The sequence below is a fragment of the Corvus moneduloides genome, chromosome 3, assembly GCF_009650955.1.
Source record: "Corvus moneduloides isolate bCorMon1 chromosome 3, bCorMon1.pri, whole genome shotgun sequence".
Lineage (NCBI taxonomy): Eukaryota > Metazoa > Chordata > Aves > Passeriformes > Corvidae > Corvus > Corvus moneduloides.
In genome coordinates this window covers 109,124,993-109,152,916 of record NC_045478.1, presented here as the reverse complement: position 1 = coordinate 109,152,916, position 27,924 = coordinate 109,124,993, and the positions used below count along the sequence as shown (strand labels likewise).

Here is a 27,924-nt window from a genome sequence, read left to right as displayed (position 1 = left end):
TCCTTGTGGCACATTCCCAATGGTATCCTGGGCTGCATTAGGAAGAGCATTGCCAGCCGGTTGAAGGAGGTGATCCTGCCCCTCTACCCAGCCCTGGTGAGGCACATCTGGAGTGCTGTGTCCAGTTCTGGGCTCCTCAGGACAAGAGAGACAAGGAGCTCCTGGAGAGGGTCCAGCAGAGGGTGGCAAACGATGAAGGGACTGGAGCCCCTCCCTTCTGAGGGGGCTGAGGGAGCTGGGCCTGTTCAGGCTGGAGAAGAGACACTGAGAGGGAACCTCATCCGTGTGTGTCAGTGTCTGCAGGGAGGGCTCAGAGGATGGACCAGGCTCTGCTCGGCGGTGCCGGGCAATGGGACAAGAGGCAGCGGGCAGGAACTGAGGCACAGGAAGTTCCACCTGACCATGAGGAAGACGTTCCTCACTGAGCAGTGCCCGAGCACTGGGACAGATTGCCCAGAGAGGCTGTAGAGCCTCCCTCACTGGAGATGTTCAAGAACCATCTGGATGCAATCCTGGGCCATGTGCTCTGGGATGACTCTGCTTGAGCAGGGAGGTTGGACCAGATGACCCACGTCGGTCTCTTCCAACCTGACCTATCCTGGGATTCTGAGGGACGGCGGGGACACGGCGGGGACACGGCAGAACGCGGGCGCGGAACGCGCAGCTCCCGCCACTCCCGTGTCCCTCGCCGCTTGCCGTAGCGGACACGGAAGCGGCGTGCTGCTTCCGGTGCTTCCCGGTGGCGCCGGGGTCGCTCCGCGCCTCCGCCTGGGGCCGCTCCGGGGCCGTGGGCAGGGTCGGACCGGCGCCCGAAGGGCCGCTTCTTTCTTTCTGCGTCGGGGGTGAGTTGGCTCCCCGCGCACCAGGGCTGGGCCCTGCCGAGCCCTGCCCGGCTCGCCGTGGCTCCGGGGGCGGCGGGGCAGCGGGACAGCGGTGAGCGAAGGGCCCGGCATTGGGGCGCGGCTCGCCGGGGTGTCCGAGACGGCCCGGAGGAAAGCCCATGTGTTCCGCGGCGCCGGGACTGAGGCACGTCGGTGCGAGCTATCCTCTGTGTGTGTGCACTGTACAAGCTCATTTAAGGAAAACAATTCTTTGGCTTGTGGTGTTAGAAAGCGCAGGAGAATAACTTGGTCTTTTTATTACAGAGAGTGCAAGAAGATTCCCATCTGGCTTGCTGCAAATTGCAAGGAAGGCAGCACAGTTGAAGGTAGGTATGAATTTCTTGGGGGTTCAGGCTGCTTCTCTCTGCACCTGGAAAATATTTTTAATGTGCTTGTCATAGTGTTTGATGCTTAGGATCGTCTTTGGTTAACCACGGATTAACTGTTTCTGTGGTATCTTCACTCCTTTTATGACAATGACTCGTGTTACCACCAGCTGAACAGCATCTTGCTTTACTGCTTCTCTTGCCAGTGTGTGCAAGTGGTAGGAGCATTTCCCACTGCCACCTGACTGAGCTCCTCTGAGATCCTTCCTATCAGCCTGATCTGGAATCCTTTGTGAACTCAGTCTGTGGTTTTGTCTGCAGCTGGCTTGCTGATTGCTGGCACTCAGTCTTGGACAGCAAACTATTTCCATGCTCCTCTTTGCATGGATGAAAGCAGAGAAGCACTGTGTCTTCTTTGTAGTCCCAAGATGCAGAACAATCAGGTAACAGAGAGTAGCACTCTTTTAATTCTGTGGAATCTGCCCATTGACAAAGCATTGTAAAGGCAAAGAATTCTGAGAAGAGGCCAAGGAGGAAATACTGAGAGACTTTCAGGTAGTGGCCTGATTTGATGTGTATGAACTGGATTTGAGAAATTGCTCATTATTTTCTTCAGGGCCTGGTGAGGTGAAGGTCCCCATGCACGGTGAGAGCACCGTGAGCTCTAGGCAAACTCACAGTCTAAACAACTACAAATGGTAAATAGCAAGAGGAAAGACAGAAGCGCAAAAGCAGCAGCTTGTGAGGGTGATATGGGCAGTGGCAGGGTTGAGAACAGGACTCCAGACTCCTGTCATTATTTGCTGTAAGAGGGCTCATTTCACCTTGGTGTTTTTTGTTAGGTTTGGTTTTTTTGAGGAGAACCTCCTTCTGTGTGTGCAAGTTATGCTGGGAACAGGTTTTGTATATGAAAAACTGTCTTATTGTCTTGGGAGGAGAATGTTAGCCTCTGCAAAGTGGATTTTCCTTCAGAGCTTTATCCTGGCTGTAGGATCTCAGGATCAAAAGCTGTGCCTCAACCACTTCTACTGTCAGTGCTGGATCACGCCTTCCCCAGCACGCAGCTCAGAAATAAAAGCTTGACCGTGCTTCCCCTCTATCTCTGCAGACCCATCTGCTGCCATGGTGAATGAGAAGCACAGTGGCACCCTGCTTGTGCAGCTGGGGCCCAAACTGCAGGCCTACCCAGAGGAGCTGCTCCGGCAGCGGCGAGGCCACGACGGCCGCCCGGAATACCTGGTGCAGTGGAGCGTCGTTAGCTCGGCAGAGAAAGCAGCGGGAGGCAGCAGTGCCTCCTCTGCAGAGAGCAAGGCAGAGCACATCTCCATGTGGATGTCTGCAGAAGAGGTCTGTGCCAGCTGCCCGGCGCTGCTGGGCCGGAGGAGGCCGGAAGGGCCGCGGCCGAGAGAGGAGAAGGCGCCCGGGCCGTTGGCCGCGGATGTGCCGCTGGACGAAGCCTCGCTGCTGGAGATGAAGGCCGATGTCAGGAGCCTGGTGCAGCGAGCTGGGCGCCAGGTGGCCGAGGCCGGGACGCCCGAGTGCTCCATCCTGAGCACGGTGCACGTGCTGGGCGCCTACGCCAGCATCGGCTCTCTGGCGGGCGCCTTCAGGGAGACGGGAGCCCTGGAGCTGCTGATGGCGATGCTGGGCCACAAGGAGAAGCGGATCCGCCGCAGCGCTGGCCAGATGCTGCGGGCTCTGGCTTCACATGATGCAGGTGGGGGCTGCTCCTGCTCGGTGCCTCTGAGGAGGTGTTGCTGGGCAGCTGAGGGGTGCCAGGCCTTTGGGAGGGGTGAGATGCCTGGGAAGCAGCATGTCTCGGGGCTTGCTGGCAAAAGGGGAAGAATCAGTCTGGATCTTGCAAGCTTCCTTGGTTGTAGTTGTCTGGACTGCTCTGGGAGTTAGAAACTTTTTCCCCTGCCAGGTTTCTGAGCTGGGATGCTGATTAACTGCTGGGAGTGTTAAGGAATGTTAGAGGTGGCTGTCTCCTCTAGCAGCCCCAGCACCTCTCCTGCTCCACCACTGGAGCCCAGCCCGGGGAATCTGGAGTTTCTCAAGCTGAGAGATGCAGCTGCCACTTTCCCATTTGCAGGTTCAACCAGTAGCAAAGCTGAGTGCCCACCCTGGAGCACAGACACACGCAGGACTCTGACACACTTACGGCACTCACATAAACACAAGCACAGCCAGCCACGTCCCCTCCTGCTCCTTGTCCAGCAGAGACAGAAGGTCACTCCTGCCAGCACACACTGCACTTTCCAGGTTCACAAGTACACACACATGGATCCCTTGGGTACCAGCATGGCCCCTCTGTCCTGCACCTGTGCCTGGATCCAAGCCCCTCTACCAGTCTCAGAGGTCCTCCTGCTCCTCAGTTTGTCAAGCCTGATGCTTGCTAGTAAACCTGTACCATTCTTGTTCCACAGTCCACATTCACACATCCCTTGGGACTTCTAGCACCAACCACCACCCACCTCATACCTTGGTCTGGACTCAGGACCTCCTCCTTGCTAATCCAGCATGAAGTTTTGCTAACGAGTTACATGCACACCCCATGCACAGCAGGGTTGGGAAAGATGCAGACACTCACCCTTTCCCCTGGCACCAGGCACTGCAGTCCTGCTTCAGCTGCTGGTGCTGAAGTCCTCACTTGCCTCCCTTCCAGCAGCTGTTCTTCAAAACTCACACTGTTCTCTCCCCAGTGGCTGGTGACCGAGGATCCTACCTACTCCAGGCAATAGCACTGAGTCCCTGGCACTTGCCCCAGGAGCTGGCACCTCAGGCCAGGGACACCTACACCCCTGACCAGAACTGAGTAATTTGTACTGGGTCAGCTGTACACCAGTCTTCCCGATAGCTGGCATTCCAGCCTCAAATCCATGATTTTGATCTCTCTGATGGCACCTCCAGCTTGTCACTTGCTCCACTTGCAGATTCCACAGGGCTCCCACAGCCCCAGTAAGGCTCCAGTTTGTGGCACCAAATGCCACTCATGCAGGTCTCACCGGCAGCTGGCACTCGGTCTTTGCAGTACACGCACACAGGGGTAGAGAGAGAGTTAGTAAAGATTTAGTAAGAAAGTAGGACAGACTGTGTCAATCAGGTACAGGGCTGCCAGACAAACACACTGACCAGCTGTGGTTTGAACATGACTGGCGCCTTTTATATCCCTTTCTCTGCACCCGCTTTTGTCTTCCTTGCCAATTCCAATTAATCAGATAAACCTACTGAAAAATAATCATTCTCACACCCAGATGTCCTTACTAATTGTAGTGACTGACCAGATTTGTTTCTCCTCACTGCATCCATTAGCATTTGTCAGTCAGGTTTGTGATTCTTTATGTTCTTGTTTATGGCTTCCTTCTTACTTTGACTCTTTGCAGTGAAAACGTCCTTGACTGGATGCACTTAGAGGAACAGACAGTCTCTTTCCACATACCCTTGCAATGAATACCGGTGCCAAAGGGCTTGACACAGCCTTGGTGGGTAGAGGCTGGTCCTCACCCAGTTCTTTCATTTAAGGGGAGCTGCCATGGCTTGGAAGTGCCTGATTAGGCTTAGATACACCTGGAAGGTTGCTGGTTGTGGTGTATCCCACAGGAGATCTGGCTTTCCCTGTCCTAGTGCCTGAGTTCATGCAGCTCTGAAGTGGGGCAGATGAAGGGCTGATTCAGGTTAAAACTTGACTTCTTTTCTTCCCTGGGACCCTGTTCTGGAGTCAGTTATTTGGGGTTGCTGCTTTGTGAGAATCTTGCAGCGTTAGGGGTAGAAAAAACACACTGTGGAGCAAAGTGTTGCCAGTCCAGATGAAGGGGCAGAACATGGATCAGGTGACACTGAGCGGCAAAGCTGTTCCTACCCTGTGGCTCTGCCTCTCGCAGGGAGGGTGGGGTGAGGGTTGTCTTTAAGGGGCCTGAAGAGTTTTTGTTGTTGTTGCAGGGAGCCGGGCCTATGTCCTGCTGTCCCTGAGCCAGCAGGATGGCATTGAGCAGCACATGGACTTTGACAGTCGCTGCACCTTGCTGGAGCTGTTTGCTGAGATCACATCCTCTGCAGAGCACTGCATGTCCTTCGAGGGGATTCACCTCCCGCAGGTGGGGACAGACCCCGCCACCAGCCCTGGCCTGTGGGGCACGAGGGGCCAGGAGGGGTGGGAGTGGGGGCCAGGGCTGGCGCCCTTGTCCAGGACAAGAGGGTAGTTGGAGGTGGGCAGGTGAGCAGGACTGGCTGTTGGGAGAGCCGGGGCAGGACCTGGGCCTGGGCTGAGGCTGGGGGCGGTGCAGAGGCACCTGGAGAGCCCTGTCCGTGAGCAGGGAGGGGAGGGTGGGCTGAGAGGTCTCTGCTGCTGCCAGCTGGTCCGGAGCTCTCAGGGGGGCCTGCCTGGGAATGAGCTGGTGGCTCAGAGGGAGCTGGGGGCTGGAGGTGCTCTGCAGGCCGAGTGTGACAGCTGTGCTTGTTGCAGATCCCTGGGAAGCAGCTGTTTGTCCTGGTGAAGCGCTACCTGTGTGTGACTTCTCTCCTGGACAAGCTGAGCGGTGGCGTGGAGCAGGGAGAGGAGCAGCAGGGCTGTGCTGTGCCCAGCCCTGTCTCTGAGGAGAGGAGCCGTGTGAAGCAGGAGTTTGAGTTCAGCATGGCCATGGCAAACCTCATCTCGGAGCTGGTGCACGTGATGGGCTGGAGCCACAGCCACAGGGCAGAGCCGCTGGCCCAACGGGAGCTGCAGCCTCGCCCTGCCCGCTCCATCTTCCAGCACAAGACTCCAGCCAGCACTGCTGTCCAAAAGCCTGTGTTGTCTTCAAATCATGGTCCCCACACAAAGCAAGGCCGCACCTTCCTGACCGCATCAGACTTCGCAGAAAGCAGTGACTATGTGGAGTACTTGCAGGCAAACCTGGTGCGTGGCATGCGGGTGCGCTTGCTGGAGGACTGTGGTGATGTTAGAGCTGGGGAGGAAGGCGAGTTTCTCCAGAGCACGAATAGCATGCACACAGTGCAGGTAGGTCATAGGGAGACTTGTTCTGGCTGGAATGGCAGTGGGAGTGACCAGGGTGACTGATGAATTCCTAATGATGTCTTTATGTGCAGCAAGTTGGATGACAGGCATGCCATAACGTGTATCACCGTCTACATCTGTCCTAGGCAAAAACGCACCTTTCAGAGCTGGAGGGGTGGGTTGCTAGTCTGGTTTTCTATGGGTTGTGCTGCTGAGATTGCTTAGCCTCTAAAACAGGCTTTACTGAAAAGTCTGTCCCCATCTTTCTTACAAGCCCCTTCGAAGTATTGAAAGGTCACTGTAAGGTTTCCCTGGAGCCTTCTCTTCTCCAGGTTGAACAACCCCAACTCTCTCAGCGCTTCCTCATAGGAGAGGTGTTCCATCCCTCTTACTGTTTTTGTGGCCTTCCTTTGGATCTGCTCCAACAGGTCCATCCATGCCTTGTACTGAAGTCTTCAGAGATGGATGCAGTTCTCCAGGTGGGGTCTCACCAGAGCAGGGTAGAGGGGCAGAATCACCTCCCTTCACCTGCTGGCCCCACTGCTTCTGATGCAGCCCGGGATACGGTTGGCTCTTTGGTCTCTGAGTGCCCATTGCCAGGTCATGTCCAGCTTTTCATCCACCAGTTCTGCTAAGTCCTCCATAGGGCTGCTTTCAATCCCTTTGTTTTCCAGCCTGGATTGGTACTGGGGTTTGCCACAACCCAGGTGCAGGACCTTGCACTTGGCCTTGTTGAACCTCATGAGGTTCCCACTTCCCGAGTTCATCCAGGTCCCTCTGCATGCCATCCCGTCGTCCCTCAGACATGTCAACCACACTGCTCAGCTTGGTGTTGTCAGCAAATCTGCTGAGAGTGCAGTTGATCTCACTGTTGTCATTGATGAAGATATCAAATGGTATTGGTCCCCATACAGACCTCTGAGGGACACCACTTGTCACTGATCTCCAGCTGGACACTGAGCTGTTGACCTCTGGATATGACCATTCAGCCAATTCCCCGTCAACTAAATAGTCCATCTATCGAATCTGTGTCTCTCCAGTTTGAAGAGAAGGATGTTGTGGGCCCAGCAGAGCAGTGGTGTCAAAGGCCTTACAGAAGTCCAGAAAGGTGACAGCCATAGCTCTTCCTTTGGCTACTGATGTAGTCACTCCATCGTAGATGGCCACTAGGTTGGCCTGGCAAGACTTGCCCCTGCTTTTCTGGAATCACCTCCCTGTCTTCCATGTACCTCAGTTAAAAGGCTTTTCTAGTTCTGGGCCATGCATAGGTGATGTTTCATTTCAGCCCATCCCCCCCCAGTTGAATAACTGCTTTGCATCTTATTTTTAAGTGGTTTATAAACCTCTTTTATTACCCACTCCATAAAGATAAATTGCAAAGGAAATGTATTTCCTACTGATTCTCTCTTTGTCCATATGCTTCTTTGTTTCTAATATTTGTGTTTTTCTAAAATTGTGATTTCTATTTCTTGTAAACTTGTACTTGCTTTTACTTTTAATGAACTGGGCAATTGGAAAGAGCACCAAGATCCTTTCATATTTTTCTCCTGTTGCCAGTGACATAAAATTCAAAAGGTTTTTGCTTCAATGTTGAGCTGAAGTGCACTGTTAGCTTCCATTCCCTTTGTCCTGTTGGTCCCTTGGGTTCCCTCTCTTGTCTGTTTTTCTGTTTGATTACGTTGAATGAATTTGCAGTTGCTCCATCCAGGCTTGTTTTCAGTAAGTTATTTGTAAGGCTCACCCAATTGACAAAACCAGATCTGAATGGTAATTGGGCCAGTCCATCATGAGTCTGTCTCTTACCTCTGCTCATCTTTCCTTTGTTGCTCTGATTTCTGTTGCTTTCCTTGCCTTTCCAAAGAAAGAGTTCCACTGTTGTGTCTGGTCCTGTAGCCATATCTTTCCATGAATCCTTTGAGATGGCATTTGGTACATAACTATTTTAGGTCGGAGATACCCTGAAGACTATTGTGTTGTGTGTAGTTTAACTCAACTTCCTTCCATATAATGCATTCCAAAGTCTGTCAGCATCTCATCTCTTTAGCTGTCCAGCACGATGGCTTCATGGCAGCACTGGTGTGAGCCCAAAAGGGCTCAGTGAAGCAGGCAAACCATACGTTTTTCTGCTGTTTTTTAAAGTTACTGACATGTTGTACTTGCTGTTGCTGGGTTTTCCTTCTGCTCAGAAGGTTAAATGTAACACTGTGGTGTGGGAAACCGTAAAAAAATCCTTTTGATTTTTGAGAGGCAACTTGGACAAAGCAGAAGAAGCAATTGCTGCTTTTGAAACATGCTTGTCAAGAGCCCAAAACCTGTTTGAGAGGGTTGATGCATGACCAAGGTTATAAAAGTGCCTTGAAATACTTTATATACAGCTCATCTGCCTTGAGGTAGTGTTGGTTATGTTCTTCCTTTGCTTTTCCCAAGGCACCTGCAGCTTGGCACTTTTGGAACAGGTGTGATTAACTGGAGGTCTGAAGTGGTTGCAGGCAAAGTTGGTGGTTTTTTAAAAACCACCAGGGCAAGAAGTTAGTAAAGATGGTATGCCTCAAAACTAGACAATGTGTGTGCTGAAATCTGTACACAAATTGTGTGGTCTTCTACTTGAACAGTGCTTGCTGTCTCCAAGCATTTGGGAAATGGGAGGGCAAATGTAGCAAGAAGATGGAACAAGTGAGCAAATGTGATCATCTGGATCTGTTTCACCTGCAGGTTTTATGGCAGTCAACGGGTCGGATTTACTGGATGCGTTGGCACATATTGGAGATTATTGGCTTTGGGGACCAATGGGAAGATCCTGCTGCTCAGGAAAAGGAATACAATGTGAGAAAGAGCTTTAATCTAGACACAGGTGAGATTCTGCTGTGTGTGTATATCATCTCTTTCTTTCTGATTATCCTGTGGGATAGGAGCGATGACCTTTATATGGCCAAGCACATACCAAGCAGCAGGCTGGGTTTAGAAAGCACTATTAGTTTGTGTGACCATGTAAAGCTAGTTAAGTAATTGCATGGCTTGTGATTGAATGGAGTGTTTCTGAACCCTAGACTTCTGTCAAGATGTATAATAAAAGTAATGATATAAAAGGCATAAAATTTGATATAAACTGCAATTGTCAGAACTGTGTGTTTGAATTAACTGAACAAGCTGCCAAAACATAGAATTTCTCTGAGATGAAGCTGTTTAGGGGCATGCAAATCTCCTTAAGTAAGTGATGAGGATTTTTAAAAGCATTAATGTAGCAACAATTTGTTTAACTTCATACTGTTAAGCTTTTAACAAGGTGTTAAAGTATTAAAGCACTGTTTTCATGAGACATCTGCAGGATCTCCTAGAATCCTTTAACATTGCCCTTGTACTGGGAGAAAATAAAAGGGAGAATCCAGACTGCAGATACCCCTTTCTTGTTCAGCATCTGACGTGATTCTGGCCAGGGAAACCTATTAAAGTAACTCTTTTATCACAGTTGTGATCTTCTAAGATATCTTTTGTGGAGAGTGGTTTGGATTCACCTGCTGCAAGAGAGAATGTAGATGAGATCAGTAGCTAATTGCACACTTTGAACATATTGCCAGTTGAAATGATGGCTTTAATGGCTTCTACCTCTTGTAGTTAAATACTTCATGTCACTGTGCAGTGTCAAACTTACTTAGACTTCTCCTTTTCTTGGTCTTTCTGATTTTGGGAGAAGCAGGAGCTCTGTTTCACTTCTGTGTATAACTCTTTCTTGGCATCATATTCCACATAGAAATTGAATTGAAATGTGGAGTGTGCAGCAGAGGATGGGGGAATTGTCCGAGCTGACAGTGTCCCTCCTCTGCTCTCCTGCAGTTCCACAGCCATTCCTGTGCAAGCCCTTGGGGGGGCTGTACTCCCTGCCTTACCTGGGGCAGCGGCTGCCTAAGGCTGCAGAGGCACTGAGCCGTGCCGAGTGGTGGGAGCTGCTGTTCTTTGTGAGGAAGCTGGAGGCACAGGAGCAGAAAGAGATCACCTGTCTCATCCAGCAGCACCAGGGAGAGCAGGTAGGGGCCAGTGGCTGCATCGGGGAAATGGGAGGGAGGAGCAAGGGGAACATTAGGGAAGGGAGCAGGCCCAGAGGAGATGGCAAGTGTGAGCTGTGCAGGGACAGCCTGAAAGGGACAGAAATGGGAGGGTGAGCTGGGATGGTGAAAGCGTGAGGAGCTGGGCCCAGCAGAGCAGTGAGTGGAGATGCGAGGACACACAGCGTCCCCTGAGTGGAAGAGTGACTGTCCAGCGAGGTTTGGGCAGGCGAGGCGAGGCCGTGGGGTCATTCTGCCGGTTGCAGTTGGGTGTTGAGCACGGGTGGGAGGTGTGGGCTGGTGGGAGTTGGGCTGGGGACAGGCGGGGAGGGTGGCAGCGGGGAGCGGCGCTGGGCACCTCTGTCGGTGCAGCCTTTCTGTCCGTCCCGGCAGTGGCCGCCCCAAGGGGCGCGGGGTCTGTGGCGAGCCCGAGGTTAACTTGTCCCCATCCATCGGTGTGGCTGTCGGAGGTGGATGAAGAAGCCCTGATGCAGCTGTCGGTGCCTGCGGAGCTGGCCCAGAAGGTGCTGCAGGTCCTGGAGAAGCGGTGCCAGGGCAGCTCTCTGCGTGACCTGCGCGGCTCCCGTGTCTACGGCAGACACTTCCTCGGCAGGGGGGCAGAGCAGGATGGTGGAGGGAGCAGCGCAGTGTGCTCCGAGGGCGACGGCTGCAGGAGCACCGGCCCCAAAGGCACGATGGCCAAGGCGTCGGAGGAAGAGCTTTCTGCAGCCGTAGGGCCGCCCCAGGCGCGCAGCGTGGCAGTGAAGTCGGATTCCCAGCTGTTCAGCGAGCTCTTTGAGAGGGAAGGGCTGTTCTTGCCAGAGGTGACGGAGGAGCAGAGCCAGGGTAATGTCCTGCTAGGCGCTGGGGCACAGGCGCGGTGCTGGAAACGGCACTGCTGCCTCCACGGGGGAAGGCTCTGGGCAGGGCATGGGGGGCCGTGCGGCCAGCGGTTGCCTGAAGTGGGGGGGCCTGCGGGTGCTGGGTCTGCGGGCGCGTGGCACCCCGGGAGCTGCTGGAGCGTCGCTGCTGCCCTGACGCCTCCGTCCCTCCGGGCAGTGCTGGGCAGCTCCGAGGGGGTGAGCGAGAGCGGCTCGCTGGCCAGCGTTGCAGCCGTGGTGGACGTGATCCAGAGCCGCAGCTCGGCGGTGGGGCTGCGCTTAGCTGGGCTCAAGCACATCCTGAAGATGCTGGAGGAGGAGTCCAAGTCGGAGCAGCAAGTCGGCACAGCCCAGGGCGGGCTGGGCACCATCGGGAGCGCTGGGTGAGCCCTGGGGTGCTGCACAGCCCTCGTGCTGCCTGGGGAGGGCCCTGTGGGCAGGGTGGGGGCCGGTGCTGAGCTGGGAGTGCGGGAGGTGGCAGTGGCAGTGTGCAGGCGGGTAGGCGCAAGAGGAGAGGTGGATTTTGTGACCCTTTGTCGCAGGCAGGCTCATCGGCGGGGCCGTCCCAGCCGCAGCGCGGGCAGGAAGGAGGTGGCTGGCAGGGCCCGAGGCGCTGGCAGTGGCAGGAGCCCCGGCTGAGGTGTGGTGTCGCACGCAGGGAGAAGCTGGTGCGGGTGGCCGTGGAGCTGCTGAGCACGGAGGCGGCAGAGAAGGCGCTGGTGGCGGTGACGCTGCGGCTGCTGGCCGTGCTGCTGGCCCGGTACGAGCGGCGCGTGCCCTTTGCCACGGAGGGCGGCGTGCGGGCCGTGCTGGCCTGCATGCAGCAGCACGGCTGCTCCGGCCTGGTGCAGCAGGCCGGCCTGGCGGTGAGTGCCGGGGGTGCCGGGGGGCGGGCAGGGCCGCCCCGGCCGTGCTGGAGGTGCCGCTGCCCTGCTGTTGTCCTCGCAGGCCCTGAAGGTGCTGGTGGGAGCTGCGGACGCTGAGCCGGGAGGTGCCGGTGGGAAGCCCTTGCCCTGGAACCACGGCGACGCACAGATGATGCGGGAGATCTTTGCCAGCATCGGCTCTGCCTCCAGCGAGGGCTCTGCCAGCCTGCTGAGCGCCATCCCTGCTGCCCTGAGCACCATGCAGAGGGTGCCGGGGTAGGGGCGGAGTGTGGAGAGCGGCTGAGGTTGGGGGGAATGTGCAGGGGGAAGGACGGGCAGGGCGGGCAGGTGGCTTGCGGGTGCAGGGGAGGCTGTGTGGCTGGGGGAGGAGAGTGGCACGGCTGTGTCCCTGCAGGGGCTCCTCAGGGGTGCAGAACGGCCTGCTGGTGGTGAACATGCTGATGGATGGGCACCGGGGCCTGGCGGAGCAGCTGGCGAGCTGCGGTCTCCTGGAGGTGCTGCAGAGCTGCTGGAGGGACGGGCAGAGCGGCGGCTGCCCGCAGGCCGTGCTGGCCCTCAGCGCCATCAATCGCCTGGCCGAGCACCGGCTGCCCCTGGGCCCGCAGGCAGCAGGTACCGCCTGGCCTGGCAGGGCAGAGCGCCCTGAGGGGCTGCTGCCGCTGGAGTGAGCGCCCGGGCTGGGCTCACGTGTCCTTGTCACGGCAGGCAGAGAGGTCCCGTTGGACCCGAAGGGCGTGCAGATGCTCCTGGGTGGCCTGGAGGACGGCGTCTTGTCCAAGGAGGTGGTGGTGGCCCTGGAGCGGCAGCTCTGCAGCGAAGGCCCTGCTCCCGCTGGCCAGGTGGCTCAGCTGCTGCAGGACCACAGCTGCTTCAGGCTGTTGCTGCGCAGCTTGGAGCTGCTGGGGACAGAGAAGGCTGTGAGCCTGAGCATCCTCAGGTGGGTGCAGAGGGGTTGGGGGGGCTCTGGGACCCCCACAGCAGGTGTGTGAGTGCTGGTGGTCGTGCTGGGAAGACCCAGTGCATGTTTGTGGGTGGTGGTGGGGGTGTTCTTCCCTGGCGGCGGGCTCACCCCAGCACGTAGGCAGGTGCTGATTGGGCTGTCCTGGGGCGCAGGGCCGTGTGGGGACAGAGCAGCGTGTGCGGGGGCGGGGACACGCAGGGGCAGCGGAGGACGTGCCTGGGTGCTGGTGGGGTGCGCAAGGTGCCAGGGCAGCCTTGGTTGCCAGTCCTTGAGAGATGCCTTCCGGGTGGGGCAGGGAAGCAGGGCTGCCTGGAGCATTGCTGTCCCTGTGCCCCGGCCTGAGCAGGCCCCCTGTGTCACTCAGGATCCTGAACAAGTTCCTGGACAGTTATCAGGAGGATGTGCTGCCCTGGCATGAGTGTGTGGAGCCCTGTGTGTCCTGCCTGAGCACCCACAGCAGCAGCTGGGAGGTGAGGGGGCCCCGGGACTGCCGGCAGGCAGGGGTGGCTGTGCTGGGAGAGGTGGGAGCGGCTGTCCTGGCCGTGTCCGTGTCCTGGTGGCCAAATGCCCAGTCTGGCCGTGCCTGGCCAGGCTCTGGCGGGCGCTGGTGGGGCTGGGATGAGGGGAATGGAGCTGCAGCTCCGGCTGCTGGGAGGGCCCAGGGAGTTGCCAGCGGTGCCCCGGCTGCTCACGGCTGCGTCTCAGCAGGTGCTGCAGGAGGTTGTTGGCTTCCTGCACCGCCTGGGCAGCGCCAGCAAGGACTGCGTGGTGGTGATGTGCCACGTGGGCACCCACGAGGCTCTGAGCAAAGCCCTGGAAAAGCACAGCACGGTCCCGTCGCTGGCGCCGGCCCTGCTCGAGCTGGTGACGGAGTGTGAGAAGTTCGCCAGCCTCTACAAGAAGCTGACGAGCAGCATCTTGGCCGGCTGCATCCAGGTGGGCCTGGGGAGGCACGGCCGCGCTGGGGCTCTGGGTCTGGGGGCCCTCAGGCTGTCCCCGGCACTGAGGGACGGCCTTGTGCTCTCTGCCTGCCGCAGCCCTGCGTGGGGTGAGGGGAGAAGGACCTGGGGCCCCTGGTAAGAGCCTTTTGCCATCCCACAGCTGGTCCTGGGACAGATTGAGGAGCACCGCCGGAGCCACCAGCCCATCAGCATCCCCTTCTTCGACGTCTTCCTGCACAACCTGTGCCGAGGTGAGTGCGGGCAGTGGGAGCTGGCCCCAGGAGCTGGCTTGGTGGCTGGAAGCTGCACGTGCTCTGCCCACAGGCTCCAGCATGGAGGTGAAGGAGGACAAGTGTTGGGAGAAGGTGCAGGTCTCTTCCAACTCGCACCAGGCCAGCAAGCTCACGGACAGGAACCCCAGGACCTACTGGGAGTCGAACGGCAGCACCGGCTCCCACTTCATCACTGTGCACATGCAGTGTGGGGTGGTGATCAGGTGGGGCTGGGCCGGGAGGGCTTTGTGGATCTGTGCCAGCCCTGCCACAGTGGCCCCGTGCTGGGGGCAGCGGGACATGGCCGGCAGGGCGTGGTGCTGTCAGGGGCCAGGGCAGGGAGGTGGGGACAGCCCCGTGTTTGCTGTGCTGCAGGGAGCTGAGCATGCTGGTGGCCAGCGAGGACTCCAGCTACATGCCATCGCGGGTCGTGGTGCTGGGCGGGGACAGCCCTGCCACCATCAGGACGGAGCTCAATGCGGTGAGTCGCCGTGGGAGAGGCGGGCCGGTCCTTGCTGTGCCCCGTGGAGGTGTGGCCCTGGTGCCCTCGGGGAGGTGGGAATGGCAGGAGCTGCGCTGCGGGAGCCGCTTGCAGGCTGGCGGTCGTGCTGAGGGCTCAGTGCCTCCCTGCAGGTGACCATCCTGCCCTCGGACAGCAGAGTGATCCTGCTGGAGAACATGACCCGCTTCTGGCCCATCATCCAGATCCGGGTGAAGCGGTGCCAGCAGGTAGGGGAGCAGGGGCTGGGCCCGGGAGCGGGCAGCGTGGGGCGTCAGGGCCACGTCCGAGGAGCTGAGGGTCCCGCTCTCCCGCAGGGTGGCATTGACACACGTGTGCGTGGCATCGAGGTGCTGGGTCCCAAGCCCACTTTGTGGCCCATCTTCAAGGAGCAGCTGTGCCGGCGGACGTTCCTCTCCTGCACTGCTCGGGCTCATGCCTGGAGCCAGGAGATCTGCCGAGACCGGGGGCGGCTGCTGCAGCTCTTTGGCAGGTGAGTTGTGTCCTGGCTGTGCCATCGCGTCCCTGGTGTCCCAGGGCCCCGGGAGACGTGGCAGGCAGCCTGTGAGGGGACAACGGGGCTAGGAAAGGAGCAGCTGGGTGTGCCACCTGGACGGGAGGGGCCCTTGCTCCTTCCTGGCCACCAGTGGTTCTGGAGGGCCAGGGCCGCCTTGGGGTCCCCTGGGTTTAAGCTGGGCTAACCCCCCAGAGGGGGATGCTGGTCCCCCACAGGGGCCGGCACATCCTGATGTGGCAGAGGTCGGCCAGGCACAGCAGGATCTCGTGGCCACAGGCACTGCACAGCCCCGTTTGGCAGCAGCTGTGAGGGCCCCGAGGGCCATTGGGGGCAGGTCCCAGAGACAGCGAGGGGCCCTCCCTGGCTGCTGGGGGCGAGCAGGGCCACCGAGCCGTTGTGCCTTGGCAAGGGGCAGAGCAGGGAGCCACGAGTGTGCTCTGCTTTCCCGTGGGAGTTCTCCAGCCCCGGCACCGTGTGCCGCCCGGTCGCTGTTGCAGACTGAACGGGGCGCTGCAGCACGAGCAGGGCTTTGCCAGCTGCTTCCTTCCTGACGATGAGGCAGCCCGGGCACTGGGCAGGACGTTCTGGGAGGCCCTGGTGAACCCCTTGGTGCAGAGCATCACCAGCCCAGGTACCCTGCGCTCTCCGGGACCCATCCGTGCCGTGCGCCAGGCAGAGGCGCCTGGCTCTGAGTCTGGTTGGCCCCGCAGGCGCTGATGGTGTCAGTCCTCTGGGCTGGCTGCTGAGCGAGTACCTGGAGAGCGTGGAGCTGCCCCGCCGTGCCACGGGGCGCAGGGCTACCTTTGGCTCCTGCGTGCGGCGCCTGACCCAGCTCCTGGTGCACGTGGACCCCGGCGGCGCCGAGCCAGAGGAGAGCAGAGCAGCTGGTGAGCCAGGGGCTGCCCTCCGCGGAGCTGGGCAGGCGGTGCTCCGGAGCGCCAGGCTGTGGCTGTGAGGCTCCTCTGGGCAGCGTCCTGTGGCACAGGAGGCTCCTGAGCCAGGGAAGGCTTGCGGTCACGCCCCAGCAGTGGCCGCGCCTCCCCAGCGTCCCCTCAGCCCTGCTGTGGCCGGTCAGTGTGTGGGGCCTGCCCACGGAGCCACGCTGAGCCTGAGGTTGACCCTTGGCAGGTGGGAAGGAGGGGAAGAACAAGGAGGTGCTGGCCAGGACTGCAAAGGCAGTGGTGGAGAAGCCGAGAGGTCTGTGGGGAATCTCGCAGTGCTGGCGTGGCGTGGTGCAGCAGCAGGTAGAGCTTGGAGGGCTGACTGGGGGGGCGTGGGACCTGCCCTGGGTGGTTGGAGCAGGGAGTGGGGTCTGGAAGTGCCCTGGGAGCGTGGGGAGGGCACAGGGCTGTAGCTGGCCTCCACAGAGCCTGGAGCGATGTGGGGACAGCCGTGCTGCGCTTGCCGCCCTGGTGTGGCTCGGGTGTCAGCCAGGCCCTGTGCCCAGGCTGATGCTGCGGGCCAGGAGACAGGTCCAGCGTTGGGCTTTCTGTCCTGCTGGGCTGCTGCTGTGCCTCCCTTGTGCCCCCACAGCCCCTGCCCAGCCCTCGGAGCCGCGCTCCCGCCTTGGCAGCCCCACAGCAGCACCAGGGCCCCGAGCTGGCCCTGGCTGGGACCCAGGCAGTTGGTGTTGGCAGGGCAGGGCAGGGCTGGGGACAGTGCGAGGGGCACGTCCTGCTGCGGGCTCAGCCCTGGCGCTGCTCCCACAGGTGCAGCGGTTCCTGGAGGCGGCGGGGCAGGCGCCGGACCTTGCGGAGCGCTACTGCCGGCTGTACCAGCGCCTGCGCGGGGCCACGGAGGAGCTCTTTGGGCAGCAGGCCGCCTTCGTGCTGGCCCTGGGCCAGGGCTTTGCAGGGGCTTTGCTGCAGCTCTCCTTCCTGACTGCCCTGCACGTGAGTCGAGGGAGCGCGGCCCCACTGCCTTGGCCCTGGGCACAGCTGGGGAGCTGCCCTGAGCCGTGGCGCTGGGGCGAGCTCGGGGTGGGTGGTGTCCTGTTCCTTCGAGCCACAGAGCCCTGCCCTGGCACCCTGGATGGTGGCCAGCTCAGGTGCGTGGTGCTCGTCCCAGCGTGGGCCCGGCCTCGGCACAGTCCTGCCCTGGGCTGGTGCCTGGGCACCCTGGGGCCCTGCCCGGGAGCGCCAGAGTGTCCCAGCTGCTCCCCTCAGGGACATTGCCCCAGCCCGGCCTGTGGGCACCTGGTGAGCCCTGTCTGCAGCCAGCTCTGTCCCTCGCAGGTGAGCGAGCAGTTTGCTCGCTACCTTGACGTGCAGATCCAGGAGCTGCGCAGGGCCGCGGGCAGCACGGGGCCTCTGGAGCGGCTGCAGCAGTTCCTGGAGCCCTTTGTCGTCTTCAGCGGCCTGGAGCTTGCCCACACCTTTGAGCACTTCTACAGGTGAGGCTGCCGTGTCTCCCCGGAACCAGGGGCCTGGTGCAGCGTGGCCTGGTGTGCTGGGGGAGCCCGGCCTGGCGCGGCAGTGGCGCTCCCGCTTTGCTTTTACGGGGTCATGGAGCGTGGAGGGCCCGTGGGTGCTGCCGGTGTGCGGAGGCACATTCCCTGCTGGGGACAGGGAGGGGAGCCGAGCGTGCTGCCAGGCCCGTGTGCCGTGGGGTGAGGCCGGGCTTGGAGCTGTGGCTGTCTCCTGGCGGGCGGCTGATGGCCACAGGGCTCGGGCCCAGCCCTGACGGAAGCTGGTGGCCGTGGCAGGCACTACCTGGGGGACCGGCTCCTGACGCAAGGGCCGTCGTGGCTGGAAGGAGGCATCGTGGAGCAGATTGGGCTGTGCTTCCCCAGCCGCTTTCCCCAAGACATGCTGAGCAACTTGGCCGAGTCGGAGGAGCTCCAGCGGCAGTTCTGCCTCTTCCAGCTGCAGGAGCAGGATAAGCGGCTGCTGGAGCTGGACACAGGCCTGGACGAGGTGAGAGGGATGGTGGCGTGGGGAGGCCGGAGGCTGCCAGAGAATCCTGGATCCTGACCCGAGCCGCCCTTGTGCCCCCGTGCCCAGGTGCTGGGAACGGCCTCGGTGGCAGATGTGCCGGAGGTGAAGGTGCTGGCCCTGTCCCCGCGCTGCTGGCCTGTGTCCCCGCTCTGCTACATGGAGAACCCTGGGAGGTTTTTCCCGGCGGTGCTGAGCTCCCCCCTGGCTGAGTTTGCTGACTTCTGCCGGCAGAGTGAGTGCTGCGGCCAGGAGAGTGCCCAGACCCTCCAGGGCAGCTCAGCCACGAGTGGTGGCGTGCTGGGGTGGGCTGAGTGGCTGGCAGGGCTGGTCCCTGGCGCTGACACTGTCCCTGGCAGGCCAGAGCCAGCTGGGCTGGGAGTGCACGAAGCCCCGTCGGCTGCAGTGGACGTGGCTGGGCCACGCCGAGCTGCAGTTTGGAGACTGCGTTCTGCACGTGTCCACGCTGCAGATGTACATCCTGCTGTGCTTCAACAGCGTCCAGGTAGGAGCTGGGGCCACCATGGGGCGAGGGAGGCAGTGGAGGCCGGAGCATGGCAGGGCCGTGTCCTCCCTTCCCTTCTGCTGGGGTCTCCAGCAGTGTTGGGGGCACAGGACCCCATGGTTAGGCCAGGCCTGTGGCCAGTGGCTCTTGGCCATTGCCCTCCCACCCCGTGCTGCAGGAGGTGGCTGTGGAGGCCCTGCTGCAGGCTACGGGGCTCCCTGCTGACCTGGTGCACCACGCACTGACCCCGCTGACCCATGGCCAGGGCGTCCTGGAGGGGAGCTGCGCTCCGGGGGGTGAGTGTGGGGCTGGGGCACCCGGGGGAGGGGCTGGTCTGAACCCCGAGGGGGTGCTGGGCTTAGGGGTGCAGGAGTTCGTAGGGCCAGCGAGGGGGCTGGGTCCGTGTGTTGCTGCCGGGGGCACGGGTCTGTGTGCCAGGCCGGGGCCTGAGGCCGGTGTGGGGCTGGGGGTGATGCGTGGGGTGGGGCTCGGGGCCATGCACGGGGCCCATGTGGGTCAGCGTGGGTGGTTGGGTCTCGGGTCTGTGTGTGGGCTTGGGGCGGGGCCAGGGGCTGTGTGCGTGGCTGGGGCTTGGGGCCACACGTGGGGGACAGGGCTGGGGTGGCCAGCAGTGCAGGCAGCAGCAGGAGGCCCAGCTTGGGTCCCACAGCCACACGTGTGTCCCGGGGCTCCTTCAGGGCCCAGCCCGAGGCTTGGCTGAGCCTGGCTTGGGTGCTGGCTCCAGGTGCCCTGCGGCTGAACCAGGCAGCCCTGGCCCAGGCCTCCGGCCGCCAGCTGAGGCTGCTGCCCCAGCAGAGGTACCTGCGGACAGAGAGGGCTGAGGTGAGCGCCCTGGAGAGGAAGAGGAACGTCCTGTGCTGCCTCATCACCCGCATCCTCAAGGTGGAGAAGCAGCTGCACATCGACAACCTGGTGTTCAGGGTACGGGGTGGAGCAGAGGGGGCCCAGGGGCTGCGTGGGGGCTGCAGCCACTGCAGTGGGGCTCCCTTGCTGCCGTAGGTGATCGATGCCTGCCAGAAGGGCGAGCTGGGGCCGGGGGTGCAGTTCCTGAGCTTCTGCTGCCACAGTGTGGACGTGCTGTCCTGCATCCTGCACCTGTTGAACCAGGGCTATCTCCGGCGCCAGGAGGGGAGGCCTCATGTCTTGGAATACATCTCTGCTGAATCCACAACACCTCTTGGTGGCCAAGCACAGATGACTTTCCAGTGCAGGCCAGCACAGACATCTCTGGAGGAGGACAACAGAGACAGCCTGCATTGGTAGGGGTGCATGTCACCAGGTGTGGAGGGGTGTGCATCTCCACCCTGTGTGAACACAACACATTTCTCCTTGTTAGGCTGAATCCTGGCACAGACAGGGCGGAAGAATATCTCATGGCAATGCTGCAGGTGCCAATGGGGCACACGCTCAGTCCAGAGGAGGCCAAGCTGCTCATGAACCAGACAGTACAGCAAGTCCAGGATACTCTGAGCATACCGGATGATGTTGCTCGGCACCTCCTCATGCACTGTAGGTGGAATGTGGATTTCCTGATCCAGTGCTATGTGGAGAACCGTGAGGCCCTGCTCATCTCCTCAGGGCTGCAAGTGCAGGATGTCCAGCCTCCCCCAAGCCCTGGAACCCACTGCCCAGTCTGTGTGAACCAGCTGTGTCCCACTGAGAAGCCACCAACCCTTTGCTGCATGCACTACTGCTGCAAGGTGAAGGTCCTGGGGTCTTTGGTTCCTGCTACTTGGCAGGGAATTGTTGCTGTCTACTTGGAACAGCTGTTCTTTATCTGAAGGTGTTATCAGGGGAATTTTAGAGCTTATACATTCTCTTTTCTCAGCTCACTTTTTTGTTGTTATCCTTCACCCCCTGATTTGTCTGTTCCCACTTTTGTGCTTTTGGATACTTACCCATGATTTGTGGGGTTTTGTGCACCCTCTGCTGGGTGGGAAGGGCTTCCAAGGTCCCACGGCCCTCTTTAGGTCTGATCTCTCCTCTTGTGCCCTGACAGCCCTGTTGGAGGGAGTATCTCATGACTCGCATTGAGCAGAACATGGTTGTCAATTGCACCTGTCCCATATCCGAGTGCCGTGCTCAGCCCACCACAGCCTTCATCTACTCCATCGTGTCCTCCGAGGAGATCATAGCCAAGGTGAAGCAGGGGGGGTGCTTGCTGGGTGTCCAAGCTCTCTTTCATTTTGGTCAGCACTATCAGATAATTTTGTTGCTGCTTTTTCCCTTCCTGTTACTAAGACTGGCAGCATGATAGTGGAGGCCAACCAGATTTCGTCTGTGTTCTCTGATTATGGTCAATACCAGCTCTTCAGGAAAGTATAACATCAACAAAGAGCAAAATGATATTTCCTCTAAATACGTCTCCAGCAAACATTTCAGGGACATCATTAGTTCAGGACTAGATGAGAGCCATGGTAGCAGCTCATGACAAGTATTCTCTAGTGATGTGCTGGAAGAAATTTAATAGTAGTAATAATAATAATAATAATAATAATAATAATATTAAAATCTAGGCCAAATGAAAACATGAGCAATTTCATTTTACTGCTGCATCAGTGACCCTATGTCCTTTCTCTTCCATCAGTCTCTGGCTTTGAGCAGTTTTGGTTTTTGTGGGGATGGCAGGAATTAACCACATCAGACGTAATCTTCACTCCAAGTCTGTGTGAGTCTGCAGACATCTCTAAACCAAGCTTTCTGAGCTCTGCTTACCTTAGTCCTGGGTCATCAGGGGACAGCAGTAGCTGCTTGTTCTAAAGCAGAAACTGCTTTTTTTCTGTTCTTTGAGTTCGTAGGGCTGAGTGCCCTCCCCACCCAATGGCAGAGCTGTAGATGTCACATGACAGACTCTTTGTTAATTGCTGGGCAGAACAGTCTCTTTTTCACTGCTCTGTTGTTTGACAGGTGTATTTTTTGTCCTGTTTTTTATAGGAAGTGTTTGGAGAATTAGTGCATATATCTGTACAATTAGTCCTTACTGCCTTTGCAATTCCCATAGTCACACCTGTCTGAAAGCAGGATTTAATAGCCTCTTGCTGTGACTGTTTTATAAAAGGAAATAAGTATTGCAGGTGGACATAAATAACAGCTAATTTTAACAAGTTGCCCTGATACTCTCACTGAAATGTTATGTTTTCCTTTTGATCAGTAAGTGGTATGGTGTGACTCTGCATGAGTGTTAATGTCTCGTGCAGAGTCACACATACAGTCATAGAATATTTTGGGTTGCAATAATCTGTGGAGGTCTCTGGTCCAACCCTGAGCTCAAAATAACTAGATTATTGTATGAAGATCAAATCCTGGAATTCTATTTAAACATAAGAAAACTGGTTGTTGGCATTGTTTTTTTTTTTTTTTCAATAGTAAAGGCAATGAGATATGGGACCAGTTTGGGCAGAGAGGTTTGTAGTCTCTGTGCTTGGGTATATTCAAAACCCAACTGGACATGGTCCTGAGCAGTCCTGCTTTAAGCTGGAGAGGTTGGACCAGTTTTTATTTCCAGAAATGCCTTGCAACCTCAGCAATTTGTGAAATTGAACAGCTTCCAGATTTGATGTGGGGAGGATAGAAGAATTTACATGAAGGGAATGAAAGGCTAAACTAACTGTGTGCTGTTTTGTTGTGAGCAGTTGTTTGATGAGATGCATAGCCCTGTGCACCAGACCCTGTTTGTAAGGCCTAACCGTGCAGCTTCTCTGGCTTAAATCTCCTTCCTGGCTTCTCATTACAGTATGAAAAAGCCCTCCTCAGACGCTATGTTGAGTGTTGCTCCAACCTGACTTGGTGCACCAACCCTCAGGGCTGTGATCAGATCCTCCTTAAGGATGGACTTGGTTATGGAGCAGCCTGTTCCAAGTGCTCCTGGATATCCTGCTTCAACTGCAGCTTCCCAGAGGTGAGGCTGAGCTGGGTCACAGGCTGTACTGTCTTAGGTTTGGCACACACCCTTGTGCTTTTGTGTGGCTGACTGCCTGTCTCTCTCCCTCTTTCAGGCCCATTATCCTGCCAGCTGCAGCCACATGTCTCGGTGGGTAGATGATGATGGATACTATGAGGGAATGACAAGTGAAGCCCAAAGCAAACATCTGGCTAAGCTCATTTCAAAGCACTGCCCAAACTGCCAGGCTCAGATAGAGAAAAACGAGGGATGTCTGCAGTGAGTATACGTTTTTGTTCACTACTGTGTTTGTGACTGGGTGGCACATCCCTGGCTGTGGTGTAGGGCAGCCCTGGAAGGAACTGTCTGCAAGTGGCTGTTAGGACTGAGTTATTCCCGTTGTCCTTCTGCAGCATGACATGTGCAAAGTGTAATCATGGCTTCTGCTGGCGCTGCCTCAAGCCTTGGAGGCCAAATCACAAGGATTATTACAACTGTTCTGCTATGGTGAGTGGTTTGCTCTATCTCCTTGGTTCATGCTTGTGTTCAGAGGTCCCTACAGCCTCTCAGAGATGGTAAGGAGCTCCACTTGGGCCCTTTACTCTGGACTTTGTGCATTTGCCAGTAATACTGGCACTTCCAGATAGCCCTGGTACTTAAGGGAAAATGCTGCAGGTTCCTATACCTTTCCTTTCAGGTGAGTAAAGCAGCTTGGCAGGAGAAGCGTTTCCAGGATTACAACGAGAGGTGCACCTTCCATCACCACGCAAGGGTAAGGCCTCCTCCTTCCTTTGCAGATGCTGCCTCAGCCCAGGTGAGCAGAGCAGTTTCTGTTGTGTCAGTGTCTTCTCTGCTGAGAAGCAGGCTTCACATCCAGGTGGGCATGCCTGATCATTTTCCCCTGGCTCTGACATTAAGGAGTAGTCCGTGTCTGCTTTCTTCTATCAAGTCTGTTGTGGAAACCAAGCACCTGACTTGTGGTGTTCAGGGGCTCAGAGTGATGCAGCAGTTGGAAGCAATGGTGACTGAAGGCTGAGCTCTGCTCAGAGCTGAGATGCTGTAAACTTTTGAAGTGATGGCACAGTAGAGAAGTCATAGTTGGATGCATTAAATGGTCGGCTGCTGCCTGCATCTCCTGGGATGGCACTTCAGAATGCTTAGCAATTATTTGTGTGGAAGTTGCTGTTTTTTCAGTCCTGTGGAGCTTGACACTGACATGAACTTTTTGTTTCTTCTCCTTTGGCTATTGCAGGAATTTGCTGTAAGTCTGAGGAACAGCATTTCTTCCATCAGAGAGATGCCAAAAATTAGGAACTTGACCTTTGTTTTTGATGCCTGCAAAGTGCTAGAACAGGCACGGAAGGTAAGGCTGGATAATAGTCTTGCTGAGGTTTAGACTTCATTCTGTTGGTGTGTTTCATGTCTTTCTTAAAGTGAGAAGACACCAACCTTACTCTTCCCGAAACAAGGGGAGACAGAAAGCTTGAGGGGAGGGATAGCATCAGGACAGGGGAAGAGCTTATGTCTGCCCTTCCCTGCTTTCAGTCTGAGTTGAGCTGTTTGCAGTATTCCTTACAGTCAGGTCATAGGATTTGGAGCTTAGCTCAAGTTGACACTATGGAATCAACACAAAGTCTATATTTCGGGTTTTCATTCACTGGGTTTGGTCCATTCCTATTAGAAATGCCCCAGTGAAGGTACTTACCTTTTGAAAGCTCTCCTGATGCTGTGTTACAGTTAAGAAGTTCCTCTTGATGCTCATGTTACGATTTTCTTTTCTTAACTTCGTTTCATGAACCATGGATATTTTGGAAGCATGGAGTTACCTGCTGCATGTCCTGGTAGCCACATTAGAAAGGGTTTGTAGTGCAGCCACTGGGTGTGTGCAGTAAACCTGTGACACCTTCGGCCTGCAATGCCTGCTCTGTCCTGAAACATAGGCAGGAGGTGGGAATTGTCTTTGCAGGAGGTGGGAATTTTCTTTGCAGTACTGACTTTACCTGTACACCTTGGTTTTGCAGGTAGGCTTGATTTTGAGAGAGGCATGTGGGACAAGGGTGCCTGACCCTATTTTGTCTTCTCAGTGTAGTAGCCCATGTGTTTTCTGGGGTACATATCACTGTTGCTTGTTGCTGCTGCTGCTCCTGAATTTTCTGGCCCATTTCTTTGAATGGAAACAGTGATCTCATTTCCTGCTGGGTGCCTACATGGCTTTAGGGGTCATTCATTCATAACTGGAGTTTTCCACTTGTTGAAATGTCTTTGTTGTGGGCTCTTGGTGCTGTATAGCACCATGCCTGCTTCCCTTTGGGCTCCATCCTCTCAGCTCACTGCTGCTTTTGTTCAGCCTGGGCTGCCCAGCATTGCCTAGGTCCTGTGTGCTGGTCCTTTGCCTGCTGGTCAGTCACACTTGTCATGCATTTACAGTCTGTGTTCTTGTGATGGTTTGCAGGTGGGAACAATCAGTTATTTTAGACTTCAGTATAAAATAATTGCACATTAATTTCCAGTCCTGCCAGTGGCTCTAGTTAGCCTGGCACTGCTGTCACTTGGCATAATGGGTCACTGGGCTATGGCCACAGACCAGAGGCCACTGACAATAATGACGTCTGGGAGGGTTTGGTGCTGCTCCCTTCTTGCCCACTCTGAAGCAGAAGGAGGGTGCTTAAGAACAAGATCTGTACTTTTCCAGGTGCTGGCCTACTCCTGTGTGTACAGCTACTATAACCAGGACACTGAGAGCATGGATATTGTGGAACAGCAGACTGAGAGCTTAGAGCTGCTCACTAACGCTCTGCAGATCCTTCTGGGTAAGTCCTACAGCATCTTTGAAGCAGTGACTAGCATTTCCAGCTGTATTCAAAGAGCAGCAGCTCTGTAGTGGGGCAGTAGCATATATACCATCACCCAGCTGGCCTCCCACTTCTCCCAGTCCTTTTTTGCCTTCTTGATGTCATTTCTGAGGAAGTCCACTGGAGCAGTTTGGCAGCAGTTTGATGCAGTAAAGAGCAACATGTTCTGTTCTGAAAGAGGGATGTATGTGCACAGGAGATCTAAGTAGCTATGGCTGGCTTCCTAATCAGAGCCAAGGGCTTGGTCTCTGCTCGAGAGTGTGGGATGCAGCATGACTTTGTTGGCCTTGAATTGCAGAGGAAACCCTGCTGCAGTACCAGGACTTGGCCACTTCTCTTCAGCTCCTGAAAGCAGAGCACTTCCGTGCGGGTTTGGAGTTGGTGCGGCAGATCAAGGAGCGTCTCTTTGCAATTCTCTGGCACTCCACACAGGTGAAGGCCACATGCCTGTCTGTGGCTTGTCTTGCTCTGGTCTAATTTGATTGTGGGCAAACTAACGGGCTTGATCAGCTATGGGGATGGACTCAGGATTGCGTGTGTGCAGGGTAAGGGTTTGCAGGGCAAAATACACTCCAAATCACATATTGTTTTTCTCTCATTTGGCTGTTCTTTCCTGCTAATAGGATTTCCATGTTGGGCTCCAGACTTCAGGAGATGCTGTTCAGAGAAGGTTGAAACTCGCAAATGTGCCTGCTTCAGCCCTTGCATGTACAGGGTGAGTTTGCTTAGCAGGGTACAGGGGAAGCTGAGTGAGTGCAGACAAAAAGCAGGTGAGCAGAGTTTGCTCCTTTGCTCATTGACATCAAAAGAGTGAATGACAGACACCGATTACTTGCATCCTGTTTTGTGGTTTGTGGTAGCAATTTAAGTGACGTAGGGGTGTAGGGAAACCAGCAAAACCTCTGCTTGTATGCAGCTGTGATCAAGAAAGCTCCATCACTGGCAGACTCAGTTATGGAAGTTGCTCTCCCTGGACTCTCCTGAGTTTCTTTGGGTGGGGATGCTGAGACAGTGACAGTAGGGTGTTGTGGGGCTGGGTGGCAGCTGATGCTCACAGCAGAGGCTCTGCTCTTATGCTCTCCTTCTCAACAGGCAAAAATATACCATCCTGTGTGACTCCCCCAACACAGATGAAGGTGGCAAAGAGGTTGAAGATGAGGAGTATGATCCACAGTGGCAGGAAGACTATGATGACGATGATGACCTTGATGAAGACAACTTTATGATTGATAATGAGTCTGATTGTGATTCTTACTTTGATGATGATGATAGCTATGACTAGAAGTGTTCTGTCACCCAGCCTGCCAGCCTGGACCTTTGCCTCTGCTTTGTCTCAACCAGTTTGTGTTAATGTTTTTCCTCAAAGGCAGGAGGACCTCTCAGAACAAAGCATTTCCTCTGGGAAGTTTCTTGCTCAATGACTCTTGAATATGCAGGAACATTGCTCTGGGCAGCTGGTCTGTGTTACTGTGGCCGCCTCTGTCAGAACGATGTCTCCTTGCCTTTTTCCCATGTCTCCAGTTCTGCCCATAGGTATTTCATTGAGTTAGAAAGTCACAGCCCACCTGCAGAGTGAGGGTTGCTGCCTGTTAAAGAGCTGCTCCTTGTCCTTGGTGTGCTCTCCCCAAGGGCTGGGCACAGGGGAGGGTGACACGTGTCCCAGCATGGCACTGTCTAGCAGTGTCCAGTGTCCAGAAATGCTGTAAAGAGATGCATTTACACTCAAGTTAAAGCCTCCCAGCTGGAGCTGGTAGGATTCTCTCCAGCCACAGCTGGATGTGGTTCAGTTCCTCTGGTTGAGAGGGGCTGCATTTTTGCCCTTTGTTGGAGTTTTCTTCTCGGGTATGAAGCAGGAAGGGCTGCTATGAGTGACACAGGTTTGCAGGATTGTTTAAGTTTATAAATACATGCACACACATATATTTTATATATATATATATATATATATATATATGCAGAAGTTGTTCAGATAATACTGTATCTTTGCAAAAAAGGAAAACCCTGAGGAACAAGGGTTGAAAAAAGGTTCTGTTTAAAATAATAAACTGTTTTCTTCTAGCACAAGCCTTCTTGTTGTCTGTGGGGAACATGGGAGTGGAGGGGAGAGCAGGATCTCCTCAAGTGAGGAGGATGTGACCTAGATGTGCTTATCCCAGAAGTTATTTGTGAAATTAGTGTGGGTTTGGAATCCTCACCCAGACCACACAATCTGCCCTGGAAAGTGGCTTTTCCTTCCTGGGCAGTTCAAGGAACAGTGAGAGGTATGGGGAGGGATGGGAAAGAGGGTGGGGGACCAGGCCATACGGAGTGGTGGGGCTTGTGTTTGTGGGACCAGGTGCAAGACAGGATGCCTGCATGTTGATGGAAGTGGTAATGTCTGGTGTCCAGCAAAAGGCATATGGAGGACTGCTATCAGGGTTTGAGGGGTGATTTGGATGTTTGTGGGATTGTTGTGGAGATTCAGGGCTCTTAGGCCATCTGGGAGGGATGTGGGGTTCTTATGGGTTGCTGGACAGGGAACAACTTCCAGGACAG

The 27,924-nt window shown here is 56.4% G+C and overlaps 1 protein-coding gene across 6 annotated transcripts; it reads left to right on the top strand.

Moving 5' to 3' along the window:
• Window positions 1-714: 714 nt before the first annotated feature.
• LOC116441843 (cullin-9-like) lies at window positions 715-27,447 on the top strand. Of its 6 annotated transcripts, none has more exons than XM_032104187.1 (42): window positions 717-842; window positions 1,146-1,207; window positions 2,316-2,924; window positions 5,147-5,301; window positions 5,670-6,203; window positions 8,913-9,051; window positions 10,032-10,222; window positions 10,702-11,086; window positions 11,300-11,504; window positions 11,780-11,987; window positions 12,070-12,263; window positions 12,403-12,620; window positions 12,714-12,945; window positions 13,334-13,439; window positions 13,675-13,905; window positions 14,071-14,161; window positions 14,235-14,406; window positions 14,558-14,663; window positions 14,816-14,911; window positions 14,999-15,174; window positions 15,696-15,829; window positions 15,909-16,085; window positions 16,327-16,442; window positions 16,908-17,090; window positions 17,433-17,590; window positions 17,903-18,113; window positions 18,201-18,366; window positions 18,491-18,636; window positions 18,815-18,932; window positions 19,382-19,578; window positions 19,657-19,916; window positions 19,994-20,357; window positions 20,657-20,797; window positions 22,391-22,555; window positions 22,653-22,816; window positions 22,951-23,044; window positions 23,235-23,309; window positions 23,790-23,900; window positions 25,230-25,347; window positions 25,688-25,821; window positions 26,013-26,104; window positions 26,482-27,447. In XM_032104187.1, exons 3-42 carry the CDS (start codon window positions 2,330-2,332, stop codon window positions 26,669-26,671), a joined length of 7,548 nt encoding a protein of 2,515 aa, XP_031960078.1. In that variant the 5' UTR covers window positions 717-842; window positions 1,146-1,207; window positions 2,316-2,329; the 3' UTR covers window positions 26,672-27,447. The 6 variants fall into 6 exon arrangements, with proteins under 6 accessions (XP_031960083.1, XP_031960082.1, XP_031960078.1 ...); XM_032104190.1 differs by having other exon boundaries at window positions 718-842; window positions 10,711-11,086; window positions 13,678-13,905; XM_032104189.1 differs by having other exon boundaries at window positions 718-842; window positions 10,711-11,086.
• Window positions 27,448-27,924: the final 477 nt, after the last annotated feature.